Below are 17,925 nucleotides of genomic sequence, written 5' to 3' on the forward strand. Positions count from 1 at the left end.
TCTTTAGCAAATGATAAAGAGAGGGTTGCCTTTTAATTCTTCTTTTAAAGGAGAACAAAAATGATAGGCTTTAAGAATTTCTTTTAATCCTGAAGGGGGAAAAAAATCAACAAGACAAACACCTAGTTAAACTTTCACAAGTAAATTTTAAAGAGTCTCATCAAAAGGAAATCTAATTGTTTTGATTTCTTAAATTACATTAAATCTAGAAAGTTTACGAGCCTGAATTTTCCAAAGGCCTAATGGTCTCTCTTTAATACACCAGGATTGGACTGGCCCTGCCCAGTAAAAGCCCCACTGAGTGAGCCTCAGCTGCAAGAATTTGCTAATAAAAGTGTCTCCAGCATTTTGCTTTATAGCACCACTATGAATTGCAGCATTAAAAGAAGAAAAAAAAAAAAAAAAAAACCCTTGTCTCAAAAACTAGCTTTATTAACTCTGCCTGGATTAAGGTTACCAGTGAGGCCCACAACAGGGGAAAAAGTGTCACTGTTCCAGTCACACAATGACATAATGAAGTCTACCTGGGGAGGACACACCACTGACCTCCCATTGCTAAACCCAGCAGTCTCTTCTCAGTCCTCCTCTCACTTGACCGCTTATTACCTTTGATCACCTTCACCTCCTTGAAAACTGCTCTCCCTTGGTTCAGAGGACTGTGCTCGCTAGGTTTCTTCCCAGCTCACAGGTACCGCCTTCTCAGTCTGCTTATCGTCTACTCACTGTCTGTGCCAGGGCCCAACCCCTAATCTCCTCCTCTATCTACACTCACTTTCCTGATGATCTCGTTCAGTTTCCTGGCTTTAAATACCATCCATGTGCTGACTGCTTCCAAATTTACATCTTCAACCCTGAGTTCCACCCAGAACTCATCTGCAGCCTCACATTCAAGTACTGATCTTCCCCCAAAACTTGCTCCTCCCACTATTTTCCCCTCATTAGTAATGGCAACCTCATCCACCCAGTTGCTCAGGCCAAACACCCTGGAGTCCTGTTGACTCTTCCTCCTCTCCCCACACCCAACCCATCAGCAACCCTGACTCCACCCACTTCTACCAGCACAGTCCTGGTCCAAATCACCATGTAGCCTTCAAACTGGTCTCCTTGCTGCCGGCCTTGTCCCCCGGCATATTCTTCACATAGCAGCAAAAATGATCCCTTTTAACATATTAGTCAGACCTTGTCACTCCTCTGATTAAAACACTTCAATGGCTTCCCATCTCATTCAGAATAAAAGTTCAAGTTCTGTTAACAGATTAAGTGCCTTTTGAATTTGGACCATCTCTCCTTCTCTTAGCCCTGTCTGCTCACTACATCCCTCTGTTAGTTTCCTATTGATATTCTAACAACTTATCACAAACTTACGGCTTTAAATGACACACATTTATTCTTACAGTTCTGGGGGCCAGAAGTCTAAAATCAAGGTGTTGGGGGAACTCCCTGGCGGTCCACGTTTCCATTGCAGGAGGCACAGGTTCAATCCCAGGTCGGGGAACTAAGATCCCATAAGCCGCACAGCGTGGCCAAAAAATAAAATAAAATAAAATAAAATCAAGGTGTTGGCAGCAGGGTTGCATTCCTCCTGGAGGCTTCAGGGGACGATCTGTTTCTTTACCTTTTCCAGCTTTGTGGAGCCACGTACATTCCTTGGCTTGCAGCCCCTTCCTCCATTTTCAAAGCCAGCAACATAGCATCTCCTCTCCCCTCTGACCTCCTGCCTCCCTCTAAGGAGCTCTGTAGTCACAATGAACCCACCTGGATAATCCAAGATCACTCCATGTGAAGATCCTTAACTTACATCTGCAAAGGTCTTTTTACCATAAAAGATAACGTAGTCACAGGCCCTCAGGCGGATTAGGGCATGAACATCTCAGGGGGGCCATTACTCAGTTGCCACAGCCTAGCCACTCTGACCTTCCTGCTGTTCCTCACACAACAGGCACACTCACCTCAAGGCCTCTGCACCTGCTATTCCCCTCTGCCAGAGACCTGCCCAGCTTCCTTCTTCCCTCCTTCAGGTCTCTGCTGAAAGGTCACCTTCTCTATGAAGTCTTCCCTGGCCACCCCAGATGATGCAACCCCCAACATCATCTCTGCTGTCTCATTTTTCTCCATAGCACTTACCACCATCAGATATATTCTATATTTAATGATATATTTACTGCACATAATGTAAAGCTTTCCAAAAGGCAGGGGTTTTTATGTTTTGTTCACTGTCTAGAATGGTACATGGCATGTAGTAGGCCCTCTGTAAATAACTGAATGAGAAGAATAAGTCCAACTTTTTTTTTTTTAAGTTCAACACCTAAAAAAACTGGATTGCTAGGCATATACCCAGAGAAAACCATAATTCAAAAAGACACATGCACCCCAATGTTCATTGCAGCACTATTTACAATAGCCAGGTCATGGATGCAACCTAAATGCCCATCGACAGACAAATGGATAAAGAAGATGTGGTACATATATACAATGGAATATTACTCAGCCATAAAAAGGAACGAAATTGGATCATTTGTAGAGACATGGATGGATCTAGAGACTGTCGTACAGAGTGAAGTAAGTCAGAAAGAGAAAAACAAATATCGCATATTAACGCATACATGTGGAACCTAGAAAAATGGTACAGATGAACAGGTCTGCAGGGCAGAAATTGAGACACAGATGTAGAGAACAAACGTATGGACACCAAGTGGGGAAAGCGGTGGCGGGGGGTGGTGGTGGTGTGATGAATTGGGAGATTGGGATTGACATGTATACACTAATATGTATAAAATAGATAACTAATAAGAACCTGCTGTATAAAAAATAAATAAAATAAAATTCAAAACTTACGAAAAAAAAAAAAACCTGGATTGTTTTTATTTTCAAAGGTCAGCTCCTGGCATGTGCTGCCCTCAGAAGGCTCTGACTTTCTTATTCAAATATAATCTCTTGCTTTCTGATTTTTTTCTCTTTTAAATTTTAATATGAAAAATTTCAACCACACAAAAGTAAAGTGAACAGCGTAAAAAACTCCCAAGTCACCCCCACTCTGTTCAAATGATTATCAATATTTTGCCATTCTTGTTTCATCTAGTTCCCCATCTTTTTTTCTGGAGTTGCTTTGCTTCTCCCTAACCCCTTTTAGAGGGAGCAGCCACTGCAACCTGGGGAATTAAAAGGAAACTCCTGTGGATGCTTGGGTCTCAGGCATGCACATATCTCCCTGAGAGAAGTCTGGGGGCAAAGGTGGAAATTAAGAATTAAGGGAACCCTGCCAGCAACTACAGGTCCTCAGAATAATTTCTCCTCTGAAAATCAACCAGGCACGCTTGGCTCTAAATTCCCAGCCTTTAAAAATGTCATTAAGATCTGTAGCTAGAAAAACTCAAATTTTAGTTTCTCCTATTTGGACATCTGGGAAGATCATAAGATCACATTTGCCTTGAAACTTTAAATATCATAATCTAATACACTGGGCTTTAGTTCCAGAACTACTTATTTATTTTGGTAACACCTACTTCTTGCTTGCCAATTTTAACATAAATCTTAAGTTTTTAACCTCTCCAGCTTCCTTCTTGTTCTTTATTACATTCTTCAAGGACATTTTTCTACCTTTGACTTGAAAATCATGGCCCTGTTGCCTTTGCAGCTCTATTTCTAAAATTACACATTGTGAAATACACATGACTAAAATATATGCTAAAATTGAAAATGAAAAAATAAAGTTATAGAGATGGAGAACAAATTCGAGGTTGCCAGGGGTTAGGGAAGGGCATGGCTATAAAAGAGTAGCAGGATTCTTGTGATGACAATTCTATATATTGACTGTGTGGTCACTCAAATCTCCACACGTGATAAAACTGCGTAGACTTAAATACACACAAATAAGTGTGTATTAAACTGGTGAAATCTGAATAAGCTCCATGGACTTTGCAAATGTCAATTCCTGGTTTTGATATTGGGCTACAGTCTGCAAGACATTACGAATGGAGGAAACTGGGGGAAGGGTACACAGAGCTTCTCTGCACTATTTTTTGCAACTTCTTATGAATTTATAATTACTTTTAAAGTTTTTTAAATGAACATTGGTAAATACTTAAAAACCTTTACTCCTTAGAATTACTCATGTTGTAATATAACAGCACACTCACTTTTCTCATAAAAACCAAACAATTTTGTAATTTCGAAATCAACAATTTTGTCATTGTTGTCCATTTTAAAATATTACCCATTAAAGTGTTCGGAAATCCTGTGGACACACACACACACACACACACACACACACACACACACAAAAGAACAAAAAATTATAAGTAGCAAAATGATAAACTGCTCAATGAACTGCCCCAAGCATAACTGCTTACTAAAAGCCACACTGTTTGAGACATCCCAGCATGATACTCTCCCACAGAGATACTAAATCCCTCGAGGGACAAGTGTGGATACCAAGGAGCTAGGAAGGTCAGCATTCAGGGTACACAGGACCACAAACTAACGTAAGGGGACTTTAGTTTTGAAGCGTAAAGCCTCACAAAGCAGAAAAGAGAGGGGATGCAGAAAGGAGACAAAGTCAGAGCCAAATCAATTCTCCAGTATAGTCTGTGGCATAATGAAATCTCAGAAGTCCGCCCCAATCAGGGTTCCTTACTGTTAGTCAGTTACCAATTTGGCATAAGGATCTAAGCAAACAGGTTTTCTCCAAGGGCACACATATAGTTTATGGTGCCAATTCCACATAACTGGCCCAACCAATTTCACTGAAATCCCAAGGCGGCTAGATTAAAAGAGAACCAGAGAGAAAGAGCGAGACGGAGAGAGCAAGCCCCCTCTAAAATAAAATCATAAAGCAGCAGGACATTCCATTCAACAGAAGGCCCTTTTCCTGTTTCAAAAATAAAAACACCATGAGAAACAAATGAAAATGCTACTTATTTTTATTACTCTGTGGTTTTCTTTTAATGCTTGAGAAAAACAAAGCCAAGTCACAAACTACTGGCCATCCATCGTCATCTTTGTGCAAAAGCTCTACGAAAAAAATCCTGGCTTAGAAGATCAGAGCCACCTCAGGGGTTCTGTTTAAGGATATTTTCTATTCTTATACATGTGCTCTAAAAATTAGGTTCAACCACAAAAACCCAAATCCACCTGGCCCAAGAGGGAAGAATTCTGGTGCACAATTGGACTACTGTGTTGCAAATTAAACTGTTCACACCTGCAGAATAATCTCACCAGCATAACCAATCTACCCTGGAATGCAGCCCCACTGTACCAAAAGGGGGATTTCTTCTTCCACCAGATCCTATCTTTCACTGAGAAACTCTCTGGATGAGAAAACCAGCAGCAGATGTGAAAGCCACATGGCCCTCTACAAAGCAGGAGAGCAAAAGCAATGTAAAAAGAAATGATTCCTTAAACAGCAGCTCCCTATCAAGAATGAAGATTTTATCATCTCAGGCTGACTTTGTGGAAAGCTAGCTATTAGACCCTATTCCAAGACTTTGGCTAACAGCATCAGGCTGAAATCCAGGAGCTAGACTCGTTTAGCTACACCCTTGTTTTCAACTCTTGGGAACAGGGCCAATGTGTAAAGTTAGAATATAACAAATCCAATTTCCAAGGCAAAGAAGAAGACAATGTAGGTACTCTTACTTAATGCAGTCAGTAGGCTCTGAGCATGGTTTACACTTCAAACATTTTTATTTTGTGAATTTTAGCCTCTGCATAGTTTCTTCCGAAAGATTTCCACACCCTGCATCAAAAAATATTTGCCAATACCCCCCCCCCCCCGTTAACTGATGCTGTGGCAATCAAAAATACTGAACACTTTCTCAAATTCATATTTAAGTAGAAAAATAATTTTGATTAAGCAAAATGCTTCATAATAGGGTAAAACCATAATAGGGGAATAGAGTAAAACCAGAAACTCTCTAAATTGTCCTGTATTTTGTGTCATTTCACTGAACTGCCATGGAGTTAAACAGCTCTAGAGTCTAAGTTTGTCTACAGTTTTCACCACCCTCAAACTGCCTTGATATTTTTAACTTCATATTCATGGTGGTGTTTCGGATTCTTATTGTATAGTTCTCCTACCACTCAATTTCACCGAACTCTTTCTCCTGAAGGTACAGCAACTTGTATCAAATGCATTACAGGATCCAGGGATGGGAAACAGTAACCACTAAACAAATTACTTCTTTGGCAACGGATACCCCAGTGCCTTCTGGGGAACACAGTTGTCCATGAAAAGCCAAGTGGTCAGCGATCACATACACATTTAACTTATGAGAAATCAGACATTCTTCACCAAAAGGAAGAGGATAACAGACTAACTTTAACGATATAAACGCTTGCCTCTTAAAGCATGGCCAAAGCCACACTGGCATCACCTGGCAGAAATGCAGATCATTGGGCCACACCCCAGACCTCCTGAATCCGAATTAGCATTTTATCAAGATCCCCTGCGATTCATGCACACAATAAAGTCCAGCCTAGACTGTATCTCCCACCATTCCACGCCATGGGCACGTGCCCCAGAGTAGGCGTGAGATGGGTGACGCCGATCTGCAGTTCCCTCGGCGGATCTCAGCTCTCACATGCCTCTCGCCTCACTGAGTGGAATTCTGGTGTTTGAAGGGTAATTTGGATTATACAGTGGAACATGACTTCACTGTTTTGTCCCCAGGCTGATCCTCAGCTCCCAACCTAACGACTGGCTTGACTGAACCAAGGCCTTGCATCTTTGCATTAGAAACGGTGAGGACATTAACAGGTCTGGCGATCTCAGTAAAGGCAAGTACAACCTTGTCAGCCTTGAGCACGCTGCCACGGGTCAGCCATAACTCAGACTGCAGGAGGAACACAGCTCTGGGACAGACGGTCACAAAAAGATAAACACGACATGGTGATGTGGAACATAATCGTTTAAGTTCAAGGTCGCTTTCCTTCAAGTAAAGCTGCTATCCAGCTCATAAATTCTTTAAAGTCTGTCATTCTGTAAAGTAAATTTCTGCTATGGAGGAGCTTCCCATACTTGAATTACACATGTAGGTAAATCCTGACCATCCGTTAATGACAGCTTACCTGCGCGCACCTTCCTAGTTCTTTTCTGTCCAGATACTGAAATATATTGATTGCCAACTCGTAAGGCAGTTGGATATCAAAGAAGGGCACGTCATCCACTTCATTCTGAGGAGGAAAAAAGAAAAGAAATAAGCTTAAGATTCTGAGATATGAAAATGTTCAAATTTACAGGTCCTTTAAATGACCAGCAATAGCCTTAAGTGGTGACAAGAGGGACGATGCTGATTCCCAGGAGGAGCAAAGCATTCTCACTATTCCGCAGAGCACAGTCACAGAACTCATTCAGAGCCTGACAGCTACTCTCAATTCTCCGGCCCCCACAAGCTCACCCTCCTTACATTCACTTATAAGCTCCACAAGACCATTTCCCGTAATGCTTCAAAAAGGAGAAGCAGGGGTGCCATCTCACAACCTGGGGTGTGCCACGGGAATCAATGCAAAGGTTTGTGGAAAACCTCTCAGCTTCTAAGGAAAGGTGAGTGGTAGGCAGTCAAGAAAGAGCCTTAGGATCAGGGAGGCCACTGGTCCTTCCAGGACAACTGCTACTAGCCCCCAACTTGGAGGGGGGTGAGTGCCCACAGCGAAGAAAGGCTGACCTAGGTCACTGCAGTGTTTTCATCAGGAAGAGGGGGACGGGCCTGTGAATGTGAGCAAAGAGTAAACAAATGAAGTGCTGCTCTTGAGCAAGGTGAGACTGGCTCCCCGTGGCCACAGGAGAAGCACAAGGTTTCCTAATGCACCCGGGGGCTTGTGCTGCTTAACCTGAGTGAGCCAGTGCAAACAGAGCAGTTCTTCTTTGGTGTCATTTATTAATGTGGAGAAATTAGAGCTCGCCTGCCTTTGGATAAGCAATTAGGGATGAGGTAACAGGCTTTATTTGAGAGATAAGGCTGTCATGACGATCCTGGTAGCACAAAGAAATACGAGGGTGAAACAGAAAAAAGGCCAAGTGTGCACATGTATCCCTCTGCCTGTTCCCGAATCCACCTGCCAAAGCTCACTTTGGTGTATGCTCCTGTAAAGCTGGGGAAAGCAGCGCTCTTCAACCCAACAAAACGTGCTTAATAAAATTCATTTTTAATAAGCTTTGGCTGACATCAGTGACTTACTGGTTGCAAGCAAATTATTAATTCACCACTCAAATACAACAGTTGTATATTGCAAGGCTGCATGAAAAGAATCAGCATTTTTAAGGGAGTGTGAGCACTGACTTAAACCCTACCACGATTCAGGGTGAAGATTTTTCTGGAATCATGTTTCCATTCATCTAGGAGTCTCAGGGCTAAAAGATAATCCAGGGCATAAGGAGGTAATGTATTCAATTGCAAAAACAGCGCAAGGCTAAGCATGAAGGCCAAGAAGGATCTCTAGAGGAAAAAAGAGGAAGAGTTGACAGTTCTCGGTGGGTAAAGAAGGAACGGAACGTTAAATCAGGACAGAACTGTTGGCTGTACAGAAAACAACGGAAAAAAATCTGCAAGTGTAACTGGAAGACAAAGGGGTCCTTGCCTAAAAAAATAATGGAAAGTCATTTGTCTAATGTCATGCTAGGTCCCCTCCTACAGCTAATCAGCTTTACTCACCAAGAAAAGAGAGGCATCACTTTCTCTATGCCCAGATCCAACTTGAGACTCCTTATCTCAACTATGGAGGGAATCGAGGAAAGCTGCACACAGTACAAGACTATCATTCACAGCCCTGGACTTCCTTCTGCTTACTCTTTTGGATTTTTTGACTATGGTGAGGTGGAGAAGCCTACCTTATCCACTCAGTAAAGAAACAAGAGAAGAATGTTCCCCGTCCTCATACAAGCAGAATAAAGGCAAAGAAAAGTCTGCACTCATGCAAACTGAACTCATAATTAGCTTTTTTTTTTTTCTCCCCGCTGCCAGAAGCATTGCTTTCTTCAATCGGTCCCTTCGGGACTCCCTAAAAACTGATGTCTGCACTTGACACTACTGCGATGAAGCATGAGAAATCATGTCTGTTTTTAGTTTTGCTGGTGCAGAAAAGTCACAATTCTGGTGGCAGGTGCCTTCTCCCTTTTGCCTGTTCGTTGGCCAGTTCTCTATTCTCATCCTAGAAAATAACGCCTCTGCCTTAGCATACTCCAAACTCTGCCACCATCCTCCTTCATCCCAGCCCCCATGACCTCTGGGATGCAGCAGAGCATGGAGGTTTAGAGCACAGATTCCAACTGATCATCCTAGTTCTGCCACCCGACTAGCCACGAGACCAGGCTAAATGCATCTGATTCTTAGCTTCCTCATCTATGAAACAGATACTAACACACCTATTGTGTTATTCATAGGGCAGTTATGAGAATAAAATGAAATAATACATGGAAAGGGCCTGGCACAAGTATCCAGGCTAAGCATGCAATAACTGATTGTTAATAGTACTATTTTCTTTCCTTGAGTGGCATTCCAGGTCCCTTTTTTTCCTTCAACACATACTTTTGATTAGGTCCACATTCCACGTAGCCCCCACGTCAGCTTGTTGTTTACACAGAAAGTTGTCTCCCCTTGTCACGAGATAAGCACATGACAGTCGATGACAGTGGAAAGGGGATGGTACAGCAGAAGCTGTCATTCAGAAATATGAATACTGAAAGTATCCACACAACAAGGGCTTTTCCAAGAGGGCTTTTAAAAAAGAATCATCAATTTAAAAAGGTTATACCACAGTAATAACTACAGACGGATCTGCTCTAGTGCACAGAGGATGAAAAGGAGGTAGCCAGCAGGGTGTGAATGACCAGTCTGGGGTATTAGGGCTCCCACACCAACAAAGTCAGAGACGCCATGCTGGTCTCACTGTTAACACACGGTGTGATTGTTCTTGATCATTTATAAGTTCTGGAGAGCAACAACTGCTTCAAAGCACTGAATTATAATTATGTAAACACCAACATCACAAAGCCAAACTTTTTTTTAAATCACTGTGCTCTTACAAAAGGGAACTCTCCTACACTGTTGGTGGGAATGTAAATTGATACAGCCACTATGGAGAACAGTATGGAGGTTCCTTAAAAAACTAAAAATAGAACTACCATATGACCCAGCAATCCCACTACTGGGCATACACCCTGAGAAAACCATAATTCAAAAAGAGTCATGTACCACAATGTTCATTGCAGCACTATTTACAACAGCCAGGACATGGAAGCAACCTAAATGTCCATCGACAGATGAATGGATAAAGAAGATGTGGCACATATATACAATGGAATATTACTCAGCCATAAAATGAAACAAAATTGAGTTATTTGTAGTGAGGTGGATGGACCTAGAATCTGTCATACAGAGTGAAGTAAGAGAAAGAGAAAAACAAATACCGTATGCTAACACATATATATGGAATCTAAAAAAAAAAAAAAAAAAAAAAAGGTTCTGAAGAACTTAGGGGCAGGACAGGAATAAAGACGCAGACGTAGAGAGTGGACTTAAGGACACGGGGAGGGGGAAGGGTAAGCTGGGACGAAGTGAGAGAGTGGCATGGACATACATACACTACCAAATGTAAAATAGACAGCTAGTGGGAAGCAGCCGCATAGCACAGGGAGATCAGCTCAGTGCTTTGTGACCACCTAGAGGGGTGGGATAGGGAGGGTGGGAGGGAGGCACAAAAGGGAGGGGATATGGGGATATATGTATACATATAGGTGATTCACTTTGTTATACAGCAGCAACTAATACAACAATGTAAAGCAATTATACTCCAATAAATACATTAAAAATAATAATAATAAAATAAAAGGTGTGAAGAGTGGGGAAAAAAAAATCACTGTGCTCTTAGAATTGCATCTAAACTCCAAAATGATGGTCAATCCCAAACAGATCAAGTCCCAAACTCTTATGTAAATGACCTTCCCTGTTGCTACCACTGGCTGGGAATGGCAGGAAAAAAAAAAAAAGAAACCAACATACTAAAGGAAGGTCCACATCTCCACATCTTAAGAAATATGTAGGGGCTTCCCTGGTGGCGCAGTGGTTAAGAATCCGCCTGCCAATGCAAGGGACACGGGTTCGAAACCTGGCCTGGGAAGATCCCACATGCCGTGGAGCAACTAAGCCCGTGCACCACAACTACTGAGCCTGCGCTCAGGAGCCCGCAAGCCACAACTACTGAGCCCACATGCCACAACTACTGAAGCCTGCGTGCCTAGAGCCTGTGCTCCACAACGAGAGAAGCCACCACAATGAGAAGCCCACGCACTGCAACGAAGAGTAGCCCCTGCTCACCACAACTAGAGAAAGCCTGCCCACAGCAATGACGACCCAACACAGCCAAAAATTTAAAAAAAATAAATAAATAAATAAATAAATAAATTTATTAAAAAAAGAAATATGTAGACCCACAAGGTCAGGAGACCAAATGCTGAAGTTTCATGTTGCACCCTTAGAATCTTTCTGGCAAGACATTCTATCATTGGCTCTTGTAGTGGAGGCTGTGGTGGGTCACTCAGATTCCCCCTCTGGATCCATGACACTTTCCCCCCAGATGCCCAGAATGCTGCCTGCCACTGGCTCATAGCTGTGTCCCTTCCCAGGCACTGCCATTGGCCAAAAAGCTGCCTCATTCCAGGTTACACTCCCTCCTCGAGGGCAGTGTGCATCCAATGACTACTCAACAGCTGAGTATAAAGACCTCTATGTGGGACCCCTCAGAAAGGCCAACCCACGAAACCACCTGCATGCAAATCTCTATCTCAGAGTCTGTTTCACGGAAAATCTAATCTTTATTCCCAAATAGTCTTGTGTTCAGCACGTTCACAAGGGCTCTTATGCACAACTCCAGAGACATTAGTCTAGGTAACCTACTTCCCTTTCTACTAAGGAGGCAACAGTGGAATGCAGGTAAGTTAGAGTGATGTTATTATACCAAAAAACAAAAAACTAGAGCAGCTTCAAGGTTAAGTAATTCACTCATAAACTTCTCTCTCTTATTTTTAGTAACATATCACTTGGGGAACACCTTACAAAAGGTTGAGAGTTACGAGCATGCTTGATCCTGTGGTTAAATATCTAATTCTTTTATAGGTACAGCATAATTTGACAAGGATGTGGAGCCACATCCTGGACAGAGGCTGCAGCCCAGTAACCACATATACCTTAATAGTAGCAGCAAGAAGGTCCTAAGCACTCTCATTTGGTACTACCCTGGTTCACAAAGTAAAAAAAAACAAACAAAAACTACTACTTGCTACTAGTGTGCAGAGAAATACCCTGCCATCTAAAAGGTGCTATTAGCGCTTGCTTCGGCAGCACATATACTAAAATTGGAACGATACAGAGAAGATTAGCATGGCCCCTGTGCAAGGATGACGCAAATTCATGAAGCGTCCCCTATTTTTAGCAATTATACTCCAATAAAGATGTTAAAAAAGAATTTAACTGCAGTCTCTAAATAGAAAAAAAATTAAAAATAAAAAAAATTAAAGGTGCTATCAGACTTCCATCTAGGCTATTTTGAAGCATACAGCCACCCTAAAAGTTATGGGCCACATTAACCAACTATATCTATACTAACTTAAATATGGAAATGGACAAGTTGGCAGTTCAGAAACTAAGATATCCCAAGAAGAAAAGAGACACTTGAAATATAGGAAACTTGGTCGTACTATAAACATGTCAGTATGACTACAATGTTTAGAGAATAATTTAGAATGGACAAATTTATGCTACAGAAGACCATACAGAAGACCAGTAAATTTAAAGTATTAACATTCCTTCAAATTTAAAGAAGGACACCCTTTGGACAACATACAACTTGGGTTTTAATTTTTTTTTTAATGGTTGAGATATTGATTCTCTCTCCAGTATTGGTGACTCTTGTCCTGTATTATACATCAAAATCATCTGTGGAGGGGGGTGGGTGTGTGTGTGTGCGTGCGTGCGTGCGCGTGCACGCGCGTTTTTTAAACCAAAAGCCCAGGGTCTCACTCAGACCTAATGTCCCAAATTCCCAGGGATGGGGCTCAAGCAACTCTTCCTCAGGAATCCCCATACAAACCAAAAGTTGAGAACCACAACCCTAACTTACCAAAAGATGTAAGAATCAATCCTTTCCCACCCAATCAAGCCAAAAAAAAAAAAAAGCCACCACAAAGGGGTCATGTTACTTTGTTAATTCAAAGTCAGTGAATACTAGATTTTCCCAAAGTCTACTGGACTTACTCCAAAAACGCTAAGAGAAATTGCAAATAGATCCATCCCCAGGGAGGCTGATTTGTACTCTTATGTGCTAATGTAAGACTAATTCTGTAAATGGACTGGTTTTGTGCCTTACTGTTAGAAATTTAATCTGTCTTCTCTTGTTTAGTAGAAGAAGGGATAATTACTAAGAGCCAAATCAGTAAAAAGTGAAGAAACTGACTTAAAGTTTGTTCCCAGTGTAATCTCCAGGGCAAACAACACGAAAGATCTCTCTAGATGGTGTTTTAAGAAACTAAGAAAAGCAACTGAGTTCAAACAATAGATACATAGCATTTCTGCTAAATCTGTCACTGAAAGGAGACTGTTTTCTACATGAATTTATCTCAACTTTCTACATACTGTTAAGGAGTAGACGCACACAATCTCAATCAGAAGGAATAGATGAGTTCCAGTTTCACCCGCATTTTCTTTAAGAAAAATAAAATTAGTTGATTAGGGGAAAAAAAGGTCTGAAACACTGTCAAGATAAACAGCCATTCATTTACATTCCGAAATGTGTCTCAAAACACGTTCTTATTTATACAAAAGAAAAAAAATGACAGAAGTCCACCAAAATGTTAACAGCTGTAGCCACTGAGCAATGACATTACAAGAGATTTTTGTTTTTGTCTTTCTATTCTTCTGAATTTCCTCAATATTTTTACAATAACCATGTGATAGTTTCACAAAGAAAAACAATACATTTTTAAGATAAGGTGTTTTATGTTCAAAACACCATCTGAATTCAGGTCCATGCCAGGTGCTGGGCGGAGGGAGGTACTGTTAGCAAATGTATAAGAAATGATATCAACACTCAAAGAGCTAAAATCTTTTATAGAGCTAAATCACTGTCACGTAAAATGGAATAAAAACTGGAGTCTACAAAAGGCAATAGAGATAGGCCCCCAAGGTATTCCCAAGTTCATCAGGAAGCCAGCTATTTAGAACCTGGAAATCATTTCTCCGAAGCAACAATGCTGTAAAGAGTGGTTAAGCTCCCAAGCAGTCCACAAAAAGCCAACTTATCTTTTAACATTTAACCTAATCCCCTGCCTCGCTATGAGAAAGAGCAAAAGGTATTCAATAAATTTTTGTTGACAGCATACGTGGATGATATAACTGAACTTTAACACTACAATATCTAACAGGTACATCGCACTGCATACAGTAGATGCACGTTAATCGTCCATGGGATTTGATTTTTTGTAATGGGCTTTCCCACTTCAAGAGCAATTATCATTCACCACCTACTGGTATAATTCCCCTGGGCACTCTGGCAAGGGGTGGACACAAGAGAGCAATCTAAACGATTGGGCAGCGAGGGCTGCGGCGACCCCAGGAAGCTGGGCAGTGGAGAAAGCTAGGGAGGCAGAGGAGGCACGACCTCTGCTTTCAAAGCCCCCTTTTAGTCTAAACTGGGATACAGTTTTTCTCTCCAGAAAGAAGTCAGGAGGGGGAGGGGGGGCTCCCTTATCAAAAGCTTCCGGTCCCAGAGGGGCCTGTGTGGGTATGGTTTGTTTGTGGAAAGATTTTCACATCAAGGGTCCCAAATACTCCAAGCACATTCGTACCATCAGAATTGGCTATATAATTTGTAGAGCCCAGTGGAAAATGGAAATGAGGGGCCCCTTGTTTAATATTAAGAATGTCAAGATGGCAACAACAGAGCATTAAACCAAGCACAGGGTGCTTCTAAGCCTGGGGCCCCATGTGACCACACAGGTCACATGGGCCCACGAGGCCAGCTGGCCCTGGCCACCACAGAACCTTTGCACTTGCCATTCTCTGCCTAGAATGCCCTCCCCCAAATCTCTGCACACTTGCTCCCTCACCTCTTCCATAAGCATGACCTTCCCAGGAAGGCCCTCTTGGATAGCACCATCCCCAACACATACACACTACCCTTCCACCTGCTTTATTCTTCTCCAGGGCATCTATTACCTGACAATTATTTGGTCATTGTCCATCTCCCTCTTGCCCGGAATGTGGGCTTTATAAGAGCATGAATTTTTTCTCACTTGTTCACTGCTGTAGCCTCAGTGCCTAGAAGAGCACCTGGTACCAGGAAGCCACCTAATGAGTACTTGAGGAGTGAATGAATGGAGCCCAGGCTGCTTCAAGCAGCAGAACCTTTCAACAAACAGACGTCCTAAGTTACAAGCTGTTCTAGTGTACACAGAGACCATTTCAAAACGTGCCCAAGTAGACATGTGCTCACTCATAACAGGAAAAAAATGCACGGCACTGACAAGAGAACGTTTTAGTTGGAGTAAAGGAAAAGGCAGAGAACCTTGGGCTGGAGGGATGAGGGGAGAGTTAACATAGGAACAAGAATCAAGTTAAGCCTTAAAAGGAAGGCAAAGGACAGAAAGAGGAAGGAAAGTCACTCCAGGTAAGCCAATGCATGAGTTCACATTTGACTCGGTTGCCTTCTCATCTTGTATTAGTCAGTTTCCTTACTTGTTTCTAACTTTAAAAAAAAGAGGAAAGTCAAGTCATCAAATTGACCTTGTTGACAACACAGATGTAGGCTCTGACAAATTAAATATTGACAAAGTGAGCAATAAATATTGGCCAACAGTATTAAACCTTTCATCAGGCCTGAAAACCCAAATCGTACCTCTCTGAATGTTCACAGGGGTTCTAACCATCATAGAGCCTCCTTATAAGGCTGCTGTTGGAAGCAGCAGCTCTGCCCATGTTATTTCAATTCCACACATGCCGAGGGGGCCCTCACTGCACTGAGTACCATAGGTGGGGTTACAAGAGGAAGACAAGAGACCCTGCCCTCCAGGGATTCCAGGGGGCGGCTTGAAGCAAGAGGCTCACCAGGGATAAGCTTTAGCAAAGAGGAAGTGAGACAGTATAATGAACTCTTCTGCAATACTAATGATAATAATAGCACCAGCTTTAATTTACTGTCTACTTATTGTAAGCCAGCTTGGTGCTAAGAATGTCCCAGCCTCTACACAAGATCATACTAACCTGGTCCTCATTTGATAAGTAAGGCAGGCTAAGTGACCTGCCCAAGGTCAGACAACCAGTCAGCGGCAGAGACCGCATCTGAACTCCGGTCCGCCCGATTCCAAGCCTGGACTTGTAACCAGAGCCATCCTGTTCCATTAATGCTACCCTTTCAGTTAAAGGAAGCGAGACTAGGCTTCTGAGCTCAGGGACTGGGTCCATTCTGCTTACTACTGATTCCCTGGCACCCAGATGACCCACAAATATGTTGGATGAACAGAAACCACTTACATTGCTACAGTTAGTGCTGCTTCAAACAGTCACCCACTTAAAGTGGTCATCTGTTGTTTCTGCCCAACCTCCATCCCCTCTTTTCTTTTAGGAAACCACCCCACTCTTAGTCAACATGGCTTAGGTGGGGCTGACCCCACTCTTAGTCAACATGAGTGGGCAGTGGATATGGGCCTGGCCAATTTGCGTCAGTGACTGGTTTGAGGATGGCTCCATGACCCAGTCTGGATCAATGGGAATTTAAGTTCATGACTTCTGCTGCATAAAACAGATGCTCTCTTTCCCCTGGGATGCTAAGCTGACAGAATATAAGACTGGAGTTGCTGGCAGCCATTTTATCCCAAATTGGGATAAAGCCAATTCTATGAATAAAGCCAAGGCTACGCATAAAGCCAACAAAAGGAAAGCAGGACTGAGAGATGGAGAGATTTCTACAGAGAAAAAAAATTTTGTAACTATTGAGGTAACTGATGTTAACTAAACTTACTGTGGTAATCATTTTGTAACATATACATATGTCAAGTCACCGTGCTGTACCTGTCAGTGTTCTATGTCAATTATATCTCAGTAAAACTGGGGTGGGGGGAGGACAAAAAGAGATGGAGAGACTTCTAGTTACATCATAAAACCACCCAGAACAAGGACCACACCTGGAATTTTCAGTTACATGAATCAACAGATTCCAGTTTGGTTTATTTTAAGCCAGTCTGAGTTGGGTGCTGACTGCTTGCAGCCCAGAGTCCTGACACATCACCTAAATAGAGATGGGACCGAGCAACTGGATTTCATAACCACCACAGTGAAGAAAGCAGCAGCATACTTGCAATTATACTTCACTAACTGTGAGAAGCCTGAGTTTACTGAGAAAGGGAAAAAAGACAAAAAAGACAAAGTGCCTACTGCCTCTAAAATTCTATGCAGGGCTGTATCATTTCTTTCACTATCTCAACCATATACCAAGAAGACGATTTAGGTGTCCCTAACTCACCACCTAAAACAGATGGTTTCTAAGCACTATTACTAAAAGTTTCACAAGAGAAGATGAAGCTCAATGGGCGTCATTTCTAAGTTTTCATTTCAGCTGGGCTTGTCCATCAAAGGTCTTGCCTGTACCTGGCCATGTGACACTACAAGGCGATGCTGTTCACGTACCCATCAAGAGGCAATTTCACTCCTGACTGCTAACGTACTAGTTGTTCTTGCTCTAGTGATGATACTGAAAACTGAAGTGAGAGAGACTGCACCAAAAATACAACAGGATGTGCTGGTATAGCAGAGTGCTCCAAAGGTGGGGAAAAAGGGGAGAGGGGGTGTTAGGATGTGGTACCGGCTTTTTATTTCCCTTTCATGTCAACTGGATGAGCCTGTCAGAGTTTCTGGGGAGCCCCAAATGGAACTAAATTTTCCT

General features: G+C 42.3%; 1 protein-coding gene and 1 non-coding gene across 2 annotated transcripts in view; one reads left to right on the forward strand and one right to left on the reverse strand.

Moving 5' to 3' along the window:
• Window positions 1-17,925, reverse strand: part of FBXW8 (F-box and WD repeat domain containing 8) — a 120,882-nt gene that overhangs the window by 98,729 nt on the left and 4,228 nt on the right. The window contains exon 2 of the mRNA XM_068562326.1: window positions 7,066-7,170. Coding sequence (XP_068418427.1) covers window positions 7,066-7,170 — 105 coding nt within the window. The remainder of the gene's footprint in view (window positions 1-7,065; window positions 7,171-17,925) is intronic.
• Window positions 12,317-12,421, forward strand: LOC137777090 (U6 spliceosomal RNA). Its single transcript, XR_011076418.1, has one exon. It is a non-coding gene; the product is annotated as a U6 spliceosomal RNA (small nuclear RNA).

The sequence above is a fragment of the Eschrichtius robustus genome, chromosome 14 (assembly GCF_028021215.1).
Source record: "Eschrichtius robustus isolate mEscRob2 chromosome 14, mEscRob2.pri, whole genome shotgun sequence".
Taxonomy (NCBI): Eukaryota; Metazoa; Chordata; class Mammalia; order Artiodactyla; family Eschrichtiidae; genus Eschrichtius; species Eschrichtius robustus.